The following is an 18763-nucleotide window of genomic DNA, read 5'->3' as shown; positions in this document are numbered from 1 at the left end:
TTCTAAAAATCTGAGGCGCTGCGAATAGTCTTTAATATTTTAAATTGAACGACTTCACCTGATAGAGATAATATGAATAATTAATAAAAATAATTCTTTTCTACTTATCAGCAGAATAAAAGCTTATCCTTTAAAAAATTTATTGTATCGATGTACAAGTTACTATTTACTTCAGTGGTATTGACGACAGTGATAAAAATGTCGTTCAGATATGAATCGTCAAATCTAAACTATAAATACTGCTATAATTTAGTTCTTTCCCATCATGAGTAAATTTTAAATACGTAATATCTAAATGTTCTTTATTAATTTGATTAGTAAATTTCAATAATTTTTCCAATTTATGTATGGTCAATTTGAGTATAGCCCCGCTGCAGATTTTCATTTAACTACAGTTAAAACATAGAACTGTTTAATTCGTATTAAAAGAGCAATTTACATTTGAAACTCCTCCCTTAAAAGCATTTCTAGTTATGGGATTTGCACCATATACCATGTCCATTATTATATAACGCAATCGACAAGCTGTGGGTTGACGTAATTGCAATATTCACTACAAATCAGTAACTGCATGCGTAATAATATTACAATTGCATTCACATTGTATAATACAAACGGTATATATAATGCACACAGATATATGATATGTTGATGTCATTTCACAAGTGATTGCACTTTACCTGTGTAATGTTGTTGCATTCAATGCATTGTCATGAGCTGTAAATGCATGTGTAAATGATGACGTATTATACGCACCGCCATCATTTTAAATTACAACTATAGTAGAAAGGAAAGGTAAAACAGAGGAGTGGAGAGGAAATATTTTTACTGCAACTACACAATATTCATTGAGTTTTTTGAAAAGCGGTAAAAAAAATTCAAAAAACATAATTGCACAAATATCCGTTGTTTTTAAAATCGCATAATAAACAGAGTGGGTCATTTTAATCTAAAATGGCAAATATCTTGTTTTGTAGTTAACCAATCAAAGATTATTTTAAACAAAAATTGTAGAATTTGATGGTGGGCATCATATTCTGACATCAGATTGAACCTAGTTCTTCGGGTTGCTTTAATAGCCAGTTTTGATTTTAAACAGTAAGAAATAGAACAACACTAAATTAGAAAGTTGATCCTCATCAAAAAACTCACAATTTTTGTTTAAAACATTTTTTCGAAAAACGTTAGCTTTTGGAGGCAATGCGACTAAAACATATGTCATTATTGCATTTAATCGAATCGATATTTTTAGTCGCAATTCCTCCGAAAGCAGACGAAAATGGCTTGGATGAAAAAAGTTATTTTATGAGGATTAACTTTCTAATTTGAAGTGTTCTATCTCTTACCGTTTAGGATCTAAATTGGTAAATAGGATCTGATGTCAGAACATGATGCCACCCATCAGACCTTTGTTTAAGTCATTTTGGTTAACTACTATTGAGCTATTAGCCATTATAGATTAAAATGATCAATCCTATATGTCACCGCAGTTTAAGGGTTGGGTACGATTATCGTCGTCGAGCGTCGAAGATAAGTTTAATTCCACTACTTAGAATTTGTTCGTTCGTCAAAAATATATCGAGATATGGAATAATTAAATAATATTAATTTTGAATGAAAATGATCTTTCAATTTTCTTTTAGTTTTTTAGACAAAAATGTTAAGTATTTTAAATAGAAAATAGTTTAGTTATAAATTTATGGTATTCTATAATGAGTAGGCTTTTATGCATAGGCAACTTACAAATCTAAATAATTATTTATTGTCTAAATATAATTTTTGAATAATGCAATCTACATAAAATTAATATAGAAATTTAACGCTACAAGGTTACGGGATAAAAATATATTATATTTCCTAAAATTAAATAACAAAAACGACAACGTCACATCTACAATAATATATCTTTTTATCAAACCACAAAAATAATGAGCTCCAAATTGTTCCTGACCGTTCCAAGTTTTGATTAGACGTGCAGACCTTCTCATTTCATTGAATAAAATTGAAAATATTTCTTAATTATGTTTATTATTATTGTCACAAACTAAGAGAATAAATAATATTACACATGTATCAAATGTGTCTTTCTTTTTGTACAATTTCTATTTTAAATATAATTTGTAAAAATACTCTATCCTTCTATCCTTTTCCTAAAAATTATAAAATAATTGTTGAAATTCGGTGACCATCCTTTCATAAAAAAAAATGTATTTTACAGATTATTTTTGTTGATTTAAGGATGCATTAATTATTATTGGACATTAAATAAAACTCCTCACTCAACTTCATTTTCCCGCCATTTCCTGCACCAAAGACCAACTAATTTTAAATACTTTTACTCATTTTTTAATTGTTTTAAAATTTGAGAAAATAATTACGACGATTTAATGGGAGTGAATTCTTCCACCAAAATTTGTATTATCTAAAATTTTCATATTACTTCTATGTACATAAACCAACCATATTATTTTGTTTGTGTACAGATTTTAAAACATCTGGTGTGAACTTGCCATGTTGCGTGGCATTCACGCCAGATTTTTTTTTTTTAATATGTTTAATTTTATGAATGATTCACCGACAAATATACACATATTCATTCATTCATATTTTTATCATCACTAAAAATTATTTCCTAGTGATGTGAATATTACATTATAGGGGAATCTCGTAAAAAACCATATATTTTAATATACTCATAATTCACTAATTTTTAATTAGTTGTTAATCAATAACGAATACTACCGACATAAATATGAAATAGAGATCTGACACGTAGTAAACATTGTATGCAAAGCCGAATTGATCGTGGAAGCATAGTTTAGTGTCTACTCATCATATAAAAATTAATGTCTCTTAATTTAATTTAATCTATTCATTTAGTTTGATCAATGTTTATTCATAATATTAAATATTATTTATTTTAAAATACAGGCAATATTATTACATAAATGATGAAATCATTGTGTGAAAACTGATCCTAATAATAAAATTGAACTTGGAATATGTGTTAGTAATTTCGGAGAAATATTTTAACATGTTTAATAGTTAGTCACAGATTGGCTACGGAAAGTAGCTTAGTGCATTGATTTAAAGCTTATAAGAGAATCAAGCTACATAATAAAGCATTTCATCCTCACAAAAGTATCAAGTCCTAGCTTTAATATTTAGACGAAGAAGTCTAAAAAAATTTTAATTTCATATACAGGGTGTCTCGTGTCCCGGTGCTCATAGTGTAAGAGCGTATTTTTTGATAATTTTAAGTTGAAAGTGCATTACATACTTTCTGTCTAAAACTCAATAGTTAAGGAGTTATTTGCACTATTTAATTTAACCTATAAAGTAAAGTTAGTGTTGAGTAAATTAGTTTCAGGTTTTGGCTGTAACTTTATAAAACCCACAACTTAGATACTTTTCAGAATGCTACTTATGTCTTCAATTAATGAGAACAATCATGTTTTGAGAGGCAGCAGGGGAATTTTTTGAATCAAAATTTTAATTGCATTTGTGTTATCAATACAAATTTTTAATTAATAAAAAATATTAAACTACTTTACCAAATAATGTCTTTAATTTATTGGTTAAATTTAATAGGGCACATAGGAGTTTTGGGCAAAAGTATATAAGACACTTTAGACTAAAAATTGTCAAAATAATATACGCTCTTAAACTATGGCCATCCAGTCACGATGTTCTGTATATATGAACAATTTTATCCCAAATTCCTCTAAAATAAGGCGATTTAAATATAATTATTTACACAAACATCTGTTAACATCCGTAAAATACAAAAACATAATTTACAAAAATGAATTAACATTTAATTTTTTTCAAATGACATATTATTTCGAATATTTGGTGTTTCCTCAGGAAACAGATATTATATACAGGATGATTCATCAAATACATTAAGTATATGAAATTATCGCATAAATATCTTTTTGATTGTATGATCATTATTATTTAGGGAAATGTAGTTTTGTGGAAAAAGTTTTACCAATAAAAAAAAGTTTTTTCAATAAATATTAAAAATTTTCAAATCACGCAAACAAGTGATTAACAATACAAACATGTTTGGGGGAACACATCAGTGATTCAAAAAGAGTTCCATTATGCGAGTGGACACAATATACTAAAAGTGATGCAATTCAGGAGTTATCCAAATTGTAATTCAGAGCGTATGGTTTAAGTGATTCGTTACCCAAAATATTTAATTTGGATATCAATATTCTCAAAGAAAATTATTAGAATGTATATTTAGCAATCTAGAGAGACGAAAAACCTGTTTATTAAGCCAAATTGAATGCAAGAACTTTACTAAACGGTCCAAGACCCTTATTGTGGTACCGAAAAGTACAATAAAATACAAATAAATGAAAAGAACAAGAATAAGATTAGACGAAACCCGAGTCAAACTGTTTATGCAAATCTACACAGGAAATAAAGTATTAGTTGCAAGAAAATTTAATTTGAAAACGAATTTAATTTTAAGACTATTTTAAATAAAACTGAGGGAATCATTTAATTATTTATATGTTTTAATAGGAAACTAATTCAATTTTTAAGATTTTATTTTAGATTAAAATGAATTATAGAGGGATTAATTAAAATTTTTATGTTTTATAGGTAAAAATGTTAATATTTTTAATCTGTGCTCAGTCTCTTGTTTTAAGTTTGCTTGAATTATAAACAAGAGTCTATCAGGTATCTTGTCCTTTTTTTAATGGAGCTATTTTAGTTTAACTCTTCCTCCCTCGAAGAGTTAAACTAAACTCTCTCGAAGGCTATTCTCATTCAGCCTTCTCCTTTCATCTTTCAGAGGAATAATATAAGATTTCCTTTTTCATTAGAGTGTCGATGTAATTTAGATAAACTAGAACTTCTACATGATATAAATTTGATTAAGTGTTCACACGTCGTCGTAAATATCCATCGGTCACAAAGGGAAATATTTCTAGCAGATAGCAAATTAATAAATATTTTTAAGAAATCACTGTGAATGTGCGATAAATAAAATTAATTAAATTTAAATATTGAAATACGTTCCTTCGATGTAGATCCTGTACTTTAGATTGCTCATTAAGTAAGCTATTCAAATTAGAAAATTTCATTATATGTACAACCTGGGTAGAATGCCCTATCTAAAACGCATAAGATAGAAAACATAATTTCTATATTGATAAGCTGAATTTTCTCGACCATGAAAAAATTAATACCCAAATTACTATATTGTATACGAATACTTGTGCGCGTCTAAGAAACCTACGCACACACGCATAACTGAAAATAACTCAACAGTCAACGAAATGAAATGGCGCGCATTCTATATAAAAATAGTCACTAGAGTTCACTAGCTGTCATAACAAAGATATAGTTTTAAAAATTATCTGAATTGAATTGATATTAAAGTCCCCCACCACTCTGTACATTAAATATTTTAGTACATTTCATACACACAAGAGTGCAATAGTAGTAACAAATTACTTTTAGTTTCATTTGATTGCTGCTTTTGACTATAAGATTAAACGCCTCTTTTAACATTTCAAAAAGTATTATTTGTAGATATTTACCTTGGCGTTTCAGTAATTTCTTCAGGATTTTCAAAAATTTGTTCTTTATCTTCTTGAGTAAGTCCAAGACTTGCAAACTGATTATTGGAATCCATTTTTTGGTGCGAAAATATGTTTTTTTTTTTTTTAAATAAGTAAAAATTTTACAACCACTTTAAATTTATGTGTCACAAAACCAAAAAATAAATTATCCACACAAGGAAAATTTTTTTATATAATTCACAACAATAAATATATTAAAAATAAAAACTCCAATAAATTAAAAATATAGCATTTCGAGGATAAAAAGTAGACGAAAAAACCCAATCATTCACACTCAAATAAAAAAATCACACAATAAATCACTCGTGTATATATCACAAAATGTAATTTTTGATAAAATCCTTATCCAAAACGAATATGAACAATCCATTAATATTCCAACACACTCGAATTATCATTAAAAACCGAATTTAGTAACACACTCAGCGGAAATTTTTTTAAATAAAAAAAAAATTTTTTTTTAGTATTTTGGAAAATCAAAAGAAAAAAATATTTTTAAAAGATTTTTGGTCCAAAAAGTGTGTAACAGTAAAAATCCATGGAAAAATTACATAACAAAAATTATAACATATACTTTCAAAATACGAGGTAAATCCGTACTAAAGTATACCCCGCTCTCTCATATAGCCGGAACGCGATCACGGCAAGAGCATTCAAGTCATATAGTTGACACGCCTATTGTCGGATCCCCACCACATATATATATCCACACTCTCTCTTAGAAAATCTCTCCCCTTCAATATCATCATCATAATAATCGTAATATCCATACATACAATCAATGGTATTTCATCATGATCACGTTTTTAATTTTCTAATACAAAATTATCGTTTTCACCTCGAAAATCGAAATCAATCAATATTTGCGTTTTGTAAAAGATGCTATTTTACAAAATTCTCATCTAAAAAAAAAGAGACATAAGAAAAAACTGTGCGATTGCGATAGTGTGCACACATTTTTATAAATTAGCTAATAATTAACCACAATAAACTATATCAAAATAATTATTAGCTAATTAACAAAATTTCAGACACATTTTTGAAATTGCGTTTTTTTTATTTTTGTAGGTAAGGTTATAGTAAATTAGTACGTTTTTTATAAGATCCGATTTGGGTAATCTGTTTGAAATTGATTCCTTAGATTTCCACTTACATTGGCTAAAAGCTGTGGAAAATCAATTTTCAATAATTTATCAGATTACTTTTTCTAGAAGTCTAATACTTTTTAAGTTAATAAAATAAATTCGTACAAAATTTAGAAATTCTCATTAGTGATGAGCAAAATTATTTACATCTTGCAGTTTTGGTCTTGATCTTGCAAATTGAAGACCTGGCAAATATAGTACCACTTCGGTAAGATCAATACCAAAACCCGATCTATATGAATCAAGATCAAGACCAAGATTTAACTCTGCAAGACCAAGGCCTAACCCTGCAAGACAAAGCATTATTTGCGCTACACCAAGACTTTTTTAGATCAAGATACTAAATTTATTGTTGAAAATAATTAATGAACTCCCTAGAGTATTTATCAGTGTGCTTTTTTATTACACCTGAGTAAATTTTTTTTTTTCGCATTTTATGTAAAACCAGAGAAATAAATAAAAAAACAACAACTAATCTCCCATCTTTCGGTATAACACAAGTTGGATGACAGATTTTAATTATCTGTTCTCATCATTTTATATAACTAGGATGTATATGTAGATAATTGATTAATTTTGTAATAGACTTCAAAAATTCTGAAATAATACAATAAGATTCAATCGAAACTTGATAGTTCAAAACATAGTTGATGCAATGTCAAAAACAAGACTCGATTGACTAAGACCAAGACCAAGATTAAAACTAATAATGCAAGAAACATTCCAAGATTCAATCGTCAAGAGCAAGACCAATACTAAGATAACTATGGTCTTGGTCTCGCTTATCACTATTTCTCATTATCGCTAGATATCTTTTACGTGATCAAATTAATCGTTGAACAAAGACTTATGGTGATGTAAAAGCCATTTGGTGTTCCGTAGCAAAAATATTAATTTTAGTCTAAGTATGTTTTTCTTAAGACATAGGAATAATTCAAAGAAGTATTAATGAGAGAAAAGAGCATACAAAGATTAGCCGGGGACTGACAATATGATCGCTCTATAATTACTTTTTACTGTTTTTTAATGTTTGTCCTGTTTAGTTAAATAATGGAATATATGGTTGATTTTATCGATTAACGCCACTATAACTGACAATTTGAAGGCAATAAAAAAAAGATATGAAGAAACTAACTAGGTTGAGAGATGACTCATAAATGGATCCGTAATCGACACAAAATCAGTAATAAAAAATATGAAAACATTGCTTCCACTCCTTAGTTTTTCCACGGAATAATTACTATGTAAGCATAATAATAATCACAATAAATTGGAGAAATCCGTATGTTGACATAATAAGAATCACGAACTGTTTTTTTAACACGGAAGTCTTTTTTTTTCTTTTTTAGGAAATTCAGCAAGTACATTTGAATATTGTTGATTGACTTTCTCCATAGTCAATCAAAATTTAGTATTGTAGTTAGAACATCAGGGGTCTAAGTGAGTGTCGAAATTGTCGAATAAGTTCTCCAACCGAATCTTAGCCTAATCAAAATTTTAGTACATGGTGCATTAATAAACTGATCCTTGACTTCACAAGCAGCGTAATCGTTTCGGCTACATAAATTGCAAAAAGTGGAACAATTCAATTTATTATCTGATCATATCTAGAGGTCTTAAGATTTTATTAGTCTTATGATTTTTGTATTCGTGGACGAAATTAATAATTCATTGAGTATTTTTTTAAATTGTTTTACTATTTTAAATTTTTACAGAAATCTTTAATTTATGGTTCAAAATGATGATCATAGACGGAGCAGCAATATGTCAGAATAAATTTAGTTTTTTTTTTTTTTTTTTTTTAAATATATTGTTATAAATTATTCCTCATGTGTTATTCTGATGTATTAGCTGTTGTACAGTTTCATTCAAATCCATTTGCTAGTTTTTGCGTGAAAGCGTAACAAACAAACATCCTTACTTTCACATTTATAATATGTGGGGATATTGGAGATTTTAATGCAGCAAAATATAAAACTTGGAATCTTTCAGTTAATAGCAGAAAAATGGAAATATTTAAGTTAAGTTGTAGAAAATAATTTTTATTAAAATTTAATAGTTTATCAGAAAACTATTGGTCTGATTCTTAAGAGCCAAATTCACTACGACTTATACATTGCTGCGGCGTTCCTCTATCCATACTCTTTCCGTTCCCCTTTTATACAACTAAACAATGAAAAACCCCGCCATTTGAAACCGTAGATAATCGGTCGTATCGTATTGTATATGCTTGAATGTAAAGTAAAAGACAAGCCAAGTATATCCTCATGTTAGCTAGCTAAAAAATCCTTGTAATGTGCGTGCGAAGAGAATATTCTAAGCAAGCAACAACCCTCCAAGTGTATCTAACTTTAAACAAATTTTAAATTATATATAATCCTGCCATCTATATCTTATATTTGGGGGTTAATATTTTTAGATATCTCTTTCTTTTCGTCTTCTTCTAACGTTGTAAAAAAAAAAAAAAAAAACATCATTTTACATCTTAACTTTGTGTGTATTGGTGTAGGTCCCAACCGTTCAACCATTTAACTTACAAAACTGTACTTTTAGTTTAGTCAATTTTTGAGTGTATTCTTTTAAATATCGCTGTTTTTTGGTAACGATGTTCATAAAAAAAAAGGCAGTGGTGAATATAATCTTTGAAAACTATATCAATAACTTTCATATTTAGCAATTTTTTGTGTTCATTGGACAAGTAAAGTAACATTTATTTTATCCTAACAACCTAAAATTCAGTTACTTTGGTAAATACGTAACTCACAGAAAAATGATCTAATTTTTCAAAAATTTGAAAAAAATTAAAAATTTTTCTATCCATTTAAGATTTAAATACAGTCACTCTTTACTATACCTACTATTGGTGGCACATGGACATCCTTAAGTGCTTTGAATAAAACCATTTCAGGCAGTTACTATAGAAACGACACACTATTAATGCCATTTTTTTTTTGACATGTACTTTAAGGTTTTAGGTGTTTGCTACTTGCCAATTACAGTATATCCGAAAAAACACGAAATTTTTTTAATTTTTCAGTTTTATATTTTATTTTCCAGAGTATGCTGTAATTTAAAAAGGGCAAATAATTGAATTCTTCACCTGGTCGGTAATACCAACAAAAAAAGTTTAAATAATAAATTTCCGGGGGGTGGGGGAGGAGGTCATAGTTCATATTGGTGGCTCGTGGTCTATAATGCAACAAGTTGAATTGTTATTTTTCAATAATTTTAATTTGACATTTACTATACCATTTACTAGTAAACAACTGAAATATAATGGCCTACTTTATCGCCAAAATTATCCACTGAAAGCGCTGGTGTCGATCTAATTCTCCCTACCATGACTACGCACAAAGTCAATAATACCTACACTAAAATTTAAACAGTGTAGCTCATAATGTGAGAATCTTACACTTAAATGTCGTCTATCTTCTATCATTGGTGATTTTTGTAAGAAAGGTCTCATTAAGCCTATTCTACAATTGGAGCCGTGTGACGAACTTTCAACGTTTTCTACAATAAATATCATATAAGTGTAAAAAATGACTTACATCGCACATGCGTTGTAGAACAGGCTTTTAAAAAAAAAAAGTAAGTTATTAGGTACATATTTTGAAAACTATTGTTGGAGTGAGAAAAGGTACCGAATCTGGATGACAAATACAGGTTTTTGACCCTGAAGAAGTTTCTCGCAAAATTTTTTTTTTTACTTTTATGTAAAATGTGCAAGAAACTTGTTTTTTTGTTATACGATACAAATATTTAAGTAAAAAATTGCAAAAATTAAACTTCTCAATTTATTTGTAACTTAGGTGTAATTTTAAGAGGAGATCAGAAGTAAATTTAACAAAATTTTTACATTAAAAATCACAAAGCTTTTTTAATGTGAAATTTCTCAAAAAATCAAATATTTTATATTTAAGGTATTGGTAATACAACTGAAATTTTGAATATAGTAAGGTAAGCCAATCTACACGAGCAATCGAAGTTTTTAAGGGTGAGTAATACCTAATACGAAGTATTACTTTCACATGACCATTATAGTGAACGATGAGTCATGTGCATGATAATCCGTAAAAGATTTTGAACTGACTTTACTAGCGTGTATTTGAAGAATTAATTATGAACAATTCATATTGTATGCTTAAGTGTTTTGAAGTAAATGGATCTCTGAATGCAGGTATAAACGAATCCTTGATTTTTTAATGAATAAGGAATATGAACTAACATACGGAAGAATGAATTGCAACAACTTCCAGAAGATGCGGAAATAATAAAAATAATGCGTTCTTGTAGTAAAATTAAATGATCCTTTCAAATTGAATCCCAATTATATTATAGATGTGAAATTAAGGATATTTGTGTGTTTGTTTGTTACGCTTTCACGCAATCACTAGCAAATGGATTTAAATGAAACTGAAAAGCAATATAGCTCATACACCAGAATAACACATGAGCTATAATTTATAAAGATATATATAAAAAAATTAAATTTATTCTGACATTTTACAGCTCCATCTTTGATAATCATTTTAAACCATAAATTAATCTGAAATAATTTATAATAGTAAATGTCAAACAATCCATGGGCATCTTTTCTGATATACTCAATCAATTATAACTATTTTACACTTAAGAAAATTGAAAATTGTGCAAATATTTTAGCTGTTGAAAGCATTCCTTCGAATGCTACAGAATGGGAATAAGCAGAATCAAGAGAGGTAGAGGCTATAAAGAGGTTGCTTTTTACTTTTAAGCCAAGTGAAGCGGAGGGTATCAAGCTAGTTGCCAAATAAATACGTTCAATATCTACGTATACACGCGTATCCACGTATACTGCGACTTTATTCCAAACTTAGATAAACTTATAAGATTTACAACTATTAATTAAACACTTTAGTTCATTTTTTCATAAAAGAAAGTTTCCCAATTATTCCCCTGGAGCACCCTTGGTGTCTTGTCAAACACCTTATCATACTATATAAACATAAAATTTTTTAAAAAATTTAGTGGCTACAAAATTTCGACAAAAATTGAAAATATTTAGAAAATAGTCGACTTTATTGACAAAGAATTCCCCCATCAGAACTCATCATATAATTATTAATATTTTATAAAAAATAATGGTGGATAGAAATATTTGACGAAAATTGAATGTATAATTTACAAAAAAAATTAAAAATTCACTTTAGTTTTTGATATATATTGCATTGCTTGGAATTGCAAAATAATTATTATTGAACTGTAAATTGTTTAGCATAAAACATACCTACTAGCTACGCCAGTCAAATTCTACATTAACACCGCAAAACGCATTGTAAAGTTGCTTTTTTGGTATGTTATTTTGACCCCTCGTAGGAGTGTGAAATTATGTTTTGAAAGCAAAAAAAAAAAGTTGTGCTATCTGCGTAATCCGTGAAAAACTGCAAATTGACTTTTTTTTTAAGTTTTTACAATCAATTCAAAAACTATAAGTGTTAAATTAAAAGTTTGAATTTTACTTATTGCTTATTTACTTATTATTTATTCGGTTTAATTTGAATTAAACCGGTAGAGAACAAAAGTTTAAATGTAAAAAAATGTTCCTTATAAAAAAAATAAACAACTTTTGTTTGAAACATTTTTTTGTAAACATTATTGTTTTCTCTCATCTTTTTTCTCTTTATATATTATAAAAATGATCAATAAGAATATTCATGTAGTTGGCTCAATCACATATGGACTAAGCATAATAGATATGCGATCATCATAACCAAATCCTCTAATTAAAGCAAACGCAAAGAAATTTTCTTTTAACTCTTCGGTTCGCTTTATTTACTTTAGTTACACGATTATATATTCCAACTAAGTACAATTTTATTTTCCATCAATAAAATGTATGACTTTACAACTAAAATCAATCTCTTTCATAGAAGTAATGATTTCGTTTATTTAACTTCAGTGATTTTGTATCATTGAATTCATATTTTAAAATCATTCCCATTCCATTGTAAATACAAATAATTAGGTGTACTTGTTCCAATCGTTAGGCAATTGTTTGAAAGTATTTTTACTTCATTTCAATATGAAACGACCAACTTCGGGATGAGGTTGTCATTATTCTAATCATTTTCCAGTGTTCTAATGTCAATTTTAATTCATTTAACTAGTAGCTAAATGAGTAAAATCTTACAAAAAAACAACTCAAATCTTGTGAAACTACGTCTAGCAAGCAAAAAAAGTCACCTGCGTAACGTGAAAGTATTTTTCCACTGATTACGTTGGTAGGTATAGCAGGTAACCAAATAACATTAAAAAAAGCTGCTTTACATCGCGTTTTGCGATTTTAGTGGTTTTTTTGTAAGATTTTACTAGTCTAATACATAGCTGCTAGCTAAATTAATTAAAATTAACATTAATAAGTACACAAGAAATTATTCCTTGTACGTTTTGTAGAAATAATTGAGTAGGTACATGATACGACTTTTATACACAAAATGTCAGACTAATAAATTTTAGGAATATAAATTGGTTAAAAGTGGTTTATACCTATTAATCAACAAAACGATTGATTGATCGATAAACTAATTAATGAAAATTATATGACTTTTTTTAAGATTATTTAATAATATATATTTTTTTCAAAATTAAAAATATAAAAAAAAAATTAATATATTTAATAAAAAAAAAAATTAAAAAAACAATTATAATTTAAATATTTCCACTAATAATGCCCTTTTTTCCTTTTAATTCTTGAAATTGAGTATGGGTTACACCACTTTTCCAATTTTTATTCCTACGTTTAACCCATGACCTACAACAATAAAATATGAATTCCTTTTTTATTTTCGATGCTAACTAAATAAGATGAAGGAGTTTTTATGATTATTCATAGCTTTTCCTTCCTTCGCTGATATAATATCTTACTGATGTAAGTACTTGAATATAATATTACACTGTCCACGGTGCACATAACAAATTGTATATACTTATAATTGTGTTTCTCCCCTCTATACTGCCTTACTTGTTTGCAAAAAGTCACTTAACGTAATACACAAAATGGCGAACCGATTTGTAAGTTATTGCGTGTAGTATAATTGCAATATTTTTTAACATATTACAGAGGCAATTTTAAGTTTTGTTTAAATATATAATTTTAGAAGCAATTATATTTATTTTTTCAGAAAATTATTATGATTGGTTAATAGCGAACGTATTAGAATCTTAAATCTGTTAAAAAAAATTTTGCTCACAAAAACTACGCCTAATCCTTCATTTTTATATTCAGATCGTGTAATTATTTTCTAGTCATTGATGTGCGACATTGATAGTCGAAATACGTATTTTAGAATACAAAATTGATCTATGAAATTGGGGAAAAAAATTAAAATATTTGTCATATTTTAAAATTAAATTATATTCTTGAAAATTAAACTCATGAAAATTACCATTAATTTCTTTAAAAACGTAACTTTAAACTGTTGGGCGAATAAACAGAAAAGGAAAAGAAAGTTATATTGGTTTCAATTCGATTTCTAAAAATCGAATTCTCCATAGATCTCGACATAATGAGGTTGAAACTGCTTAACAAATGAACTTCAAAATCGAATCTGATCCAGCTTTTAATGAATCCTTTTGCTTGTCGCAAAAATTATATGATAATAGGTTAATTTGTCACCACTATATTATATTGTACCTACTACAAAAGAAGGCTTACATTTATTCAAAGGAACTGTAGGGCTTTTAAATAAAAAATAGATGAGTTAAAATCATATTTTCTAAATTAATTAATAAAAACTTCGAAAATCGGTATACTTTTTCGAGCATTGGTTACGAAACAAAATATTACTATTATTAGAGACTATTTTTGTAGATCATGACTTAACAAAATTTATTTTTATTAAATTAACAAGTTCTTTTAAATGGTTAGATTAGCAGAAAAGTTAAGAGACTTTTTTGTAGAGCGTTCAATTTCATACAAAAATATGTGTTAAGATTCAATTAATGCCAATATAAGAAATTTTTTCATATGGAACTGAATTATAAACGGAAAACTTTAATATGTATAGGACATTCCTATTAAAATTAAAAGCTCATATTTGGAGATAATTTTCTAGAGATGCATAGCAATCAATTTTTCCGTATCCAAAGTTTAAAAAAAGATGATTGTTTTGACCCACACTTCTAAATGTAATCCTGGCGGCGCCCATGTATAAACTGTTGTTAATATTTGTGCATCGTAAAGGGAATTTTTAAACGCGTATAGGATGCGCGTTTGTTAAGCACCCTTATTTGTATCTGGCAAGTTTAATAACTTCAATTATTCAATTTATTAATACCTGCCGCGGTGATAGCAAAAATGATTAAAAAATTATTTTAAAATCAGCAATTTTCGCACCTTTTCATGGGAATGGGCTCTAGTAAACACAGAAAACGTAAAGTTTTAGTTAAATCGCTCTGGGGTGCCAGATGTGTCATTCTTACGTAATTTCAATAAAAAATATCAAAAATCTAGCCGTCTTCAAGTCAACTTTTTCGTGACGATTCTCTTGTACGAAAACATTTACAGGCTATATCTTTTGATTGGACTAAATCGATTTTATAACTTAAAGCTTAAAGTGATTCCTCAAAAAGTGAATGTATGATCATACTTGAAACTTCTGTTTCTTTTGAGGATGGATTCTATTAGAACTTGAAAAAATTAAACGAACTTAAATATTATAGATCATTAGAAAAGATCATTTATAGAAGAAAAATAGCCCACAAATGCATGCAATTTCATCACTTTAAATGAATTTTATGGAAAAAAAGTGCCGCTTGCTATAACTTTCTTTATAGGAAAATATTTGCCATGCTTTTAAAAAATGAATATTAGTTTGCCTTTTTACGGGATATTAAAAAATTTATCTGTATATAAAGGGAATTAAAAATAATGCATATATATTTTTGGTCATTTCCGAGGAGCGTCCTTAAGAGTTTATGAAAAGATTTTACAAACATAATTTTTTTTTAAAACCAATATAATTTTTCAATTTAGATAGATTTTTGTGTGTCCAATAAATCTTTAACTAGATTTCGCTCATTCGCGGACGACAGTTCTCATCAATATTTGAAAGCGTTATAAATATTAGACATAAACAATAAGGTAACAAATGACCTATTTTTACATTAGTTTAAAAAGTAATGCACTAAGCTTTAAAATACACCTTAAAAAGTAAAAAAGTTTTCAACAATCTGGAAACAGATAATTGATTGACCTTAGAAAATTTAACCTTGAAATTTTCAATTCAAATAATAAAACTAATTGATTTTCAGAGTTCAACAACATTGGAATTACGATTAAGAAGGTTTTTGTATATATTTCTTATAAGAATTTAAAGTTCATTTAGCTCCCATTTATGCGATAGGTCGATTTTCAAGTGCATATAGTAGCTCTTAATCTATTATAATATACCTATCAAACATTTTAATACACATATATATACAAATGTACACCTATGTATTTTATGAAGGTCTGGTGGTTCACAAAACGAAATTTAAATGACCTTCAACAGCCCCACTATTTTTTTTTTGTACAAAACGAACTCTCATATAAATTTATTCATAAAGTTTGTTTCTTTTATCCTGGTGTAATACACTGAGTGTAAAATTAATACACTGAAAAGTTTATTGTAGTTATATCAACGTGAATGTTGAATATCCATACAAAGTAGTACACTTTTTCAAAAATATTGCATATTTTTCCAGTGTACAACTGGAATATCAAAAGAACATGCCTATATACTAATACTATAATTTGGTAGCAGGCAAATTACAAGAAATTATTCGTTAAATGTGATACCCTATATAGGCGAACCTAGAAAATATTTGAGGGGAAAAGAGACGCATTTAAATGGATTAACAATAATGTTTGAATTTTTTCAAATTTTCTAAAAAGCGACTTCCTGAATTTTTTTCTAAAGAACTCTTTTTGTGACTCTTATTGAGACTAACTTATATTTTGATAATAAAGCCCTGAATTTAGTTTCTTCAAGATGATTAAAAATTCCGGACAAACTCCGATGGAGTATATTTCCATTATTCGTTGGTGTAAGAACCCGTTACTTCATAATTAGTGATACTATTTAAAGATATTGATACCAGTGATCAATAACTTGAAATAGATAACTCTCTCTAGCAAGTGGAAGGCCTTAATGGTAGTGATTTTTCAAAATTTCAATATTAAACCAGAAAAAAATAACTTCATAAGGAAATTTTTAAAATTTATTTCATAATCAATTTATGTGTTTCGTAACTGCTACTACAAAATACAGATAGTTTGGGCAATAATTGCGCATGGTTGAGTCGGATCCTGAGAATTTATATAAACATCGATTTAGAACATTCAAACAAAAATTAAGCAGCACTAAGCCTTCCTGTAAGAAACTTACATATCAAAACACTAAAATTATCCATATTTTTATTTAGCAAGTTTATATCTTGTCAGGGTTTTGAGAGATCGATTGGATTTAACGCGTTTTCCTGCACTGATTGTGCCGGTCTGATTTTACAACACTAAGTAAAAAAATATAGGTCGTATTCTTTGTCTTTTTCGTATGTAAAATTGACTCAGCTGAACGACAACGTCGTTTGATCCTGATGTAAAACCCCGAGGACTAATTCTGGGAATGATTTTTATAATAAAATTTTGGTAAAATAAGATAATGTCTCCTAGGCAAGAAAAAAAAACTTAGTTTAATTTATGGCCTTAATATCGTAGTGTAAAACACTCTCGTTTAAATTACCTTTTAAACAAACAAACAAGATATAGTAGAGTGAAATTACGCCTTGTGTATGGATTAAAAGTTCGAGCAGCGAAACTTTGGGGTTTTTCTTTTCACATCAAAATAAGTATTTTTTGAAATTTTTTACTTTCCCGGAGTGGTGCAACATGTTTAAAAAACAAAATGGCGTCAAAAATGGAATTTTTTTCAGAAATTTTATCATTTTTATTTTATATTCGCAAAAGGGGACATCGGTGGATATCCAAATTTGGTAGGTTTGCAGTCAATGTTAAGAACTACTCCTCATAATTTTTTGGGGTGGTTTCATCCCTTCCCCTCCCAGTTATATATATATGTATACATACATATGGTAAAACAGTTCATTTGACTGTAACTTGAAAAATATTTGATTGATTTTAATGAAACTAATATCAATAGTAGGTTTCATTACTTAAAACTTTCGGTTAAAATTTTAGCGAAATCCGTTACATAGTTCGGCCAAAATTTCCAATTTAGTAAATTGTTTAAAATGGCTGCCATTTTATGCCATTTTGTCCTACGAGGTTAAATTTTTTTTTAAATTGTAGCATTTTTTATTATTTTTCGATTTTATAATAAGTGGCTTACCCGTAAAATGACTCGTTGATCCATATTTTTGCGAAAAACGGAAAATTTAACACTTTCTGGAAATAATTGTTTGGGGGGTGTATGGACTGGCTTTGGGGAGTATTTTTTGCTTTGGCTTCAGAAAACTATTTTTAAAAGAGGTCTATATGGTTTAAAGCAAAATTTTTAAGTTTTAACCCCCGCGCTGTTAGGGGGAAGGGGTGTATGGAATAAATGTATCTTAAAAGATTTTAAAAAGAGGTCAAAATAGTTTAAAATGCTAAAGTAACCCAAAACTTTAGATATTTTTATTAATATAGCCCTTTTTTCAACATCCACCCCTCCCCGTCTCGCTTTCATATTTTTGCAAATTCAAAATTTTTATGACGTATAAAGGGGTTTTTGGGGTCGCTGATCTCGAATTTTGCACTAGGTTATCAAGAAAAAATAGTAATATTTTAGGGGGTGTACTTATTTGGGCCAAAAAATCGAGATCAGCGACCCCAAAAACCCCTTTATACGTCATAAAAATTTTGAATTTGCAAAAATATGAAAGCGAGACGGGGAGGGGTGGATGTTGAAAAAAGGGCTATATTAATAAAAATATCTAGTTTTGGGTTACTTTAGCATTTTAAACTATTTTGACCTCTTTTTAAAATCT

The 18763-nt window shown here is 28.1% G+C and overlaps 1 protein-coding gene across 5 annotated transcripts in view; it reads right to left on the bottom strand.

Moving 5' to 3' along the window:
• The window catches only part of LOC123305109 (insulin-like growth factor 2 mRNA-binding protein 1), a 76129-nt gene that overhangs the window by 44072 nt on the left and 13294 nt on the right, over positions 1-18763 (bottom strand). The window contains exon 1 of one of the 5 annotated variants that reach the window (XM_044886730.1): positions 5568-5677. The exons of 3 other annotated variants lie outside the window; for them this stretch is intronic. In XM_044886730.1, coding sequence (XP_044742665.1) covers positions 5568-5662 — 95 coding nt within the window. In that variant the 5' untranslated portion in view covers positions 5663-5677. Of the gene's footprint in view, positions 1-5567; positions 5678-18763 lie in introns of those variants that run through there. One more of the 5 variants, XM_044886729.1, reaches the window with a different exon arrangement.

This window comes from Chrysoperla carnea, chromosome 1 (genome assembly GCF_905475395.1).
Source record: "Chrysoperla carnea chromosome 1, inChrCarn1.1, whole genome shotgun sequence".
In the NCBI taxonomy this organism is placed as follows: Eukaryota; Metazoa; Arthropoda; class Insecta; order Neuroptera; family Chrysopidae; genus Chrysoperla; species Chrysoperla carnea.
Note: the sequence above shows the minus strand (reverse complement) of the source record. Positions and strands in the feature narration are given on the sequence as shown.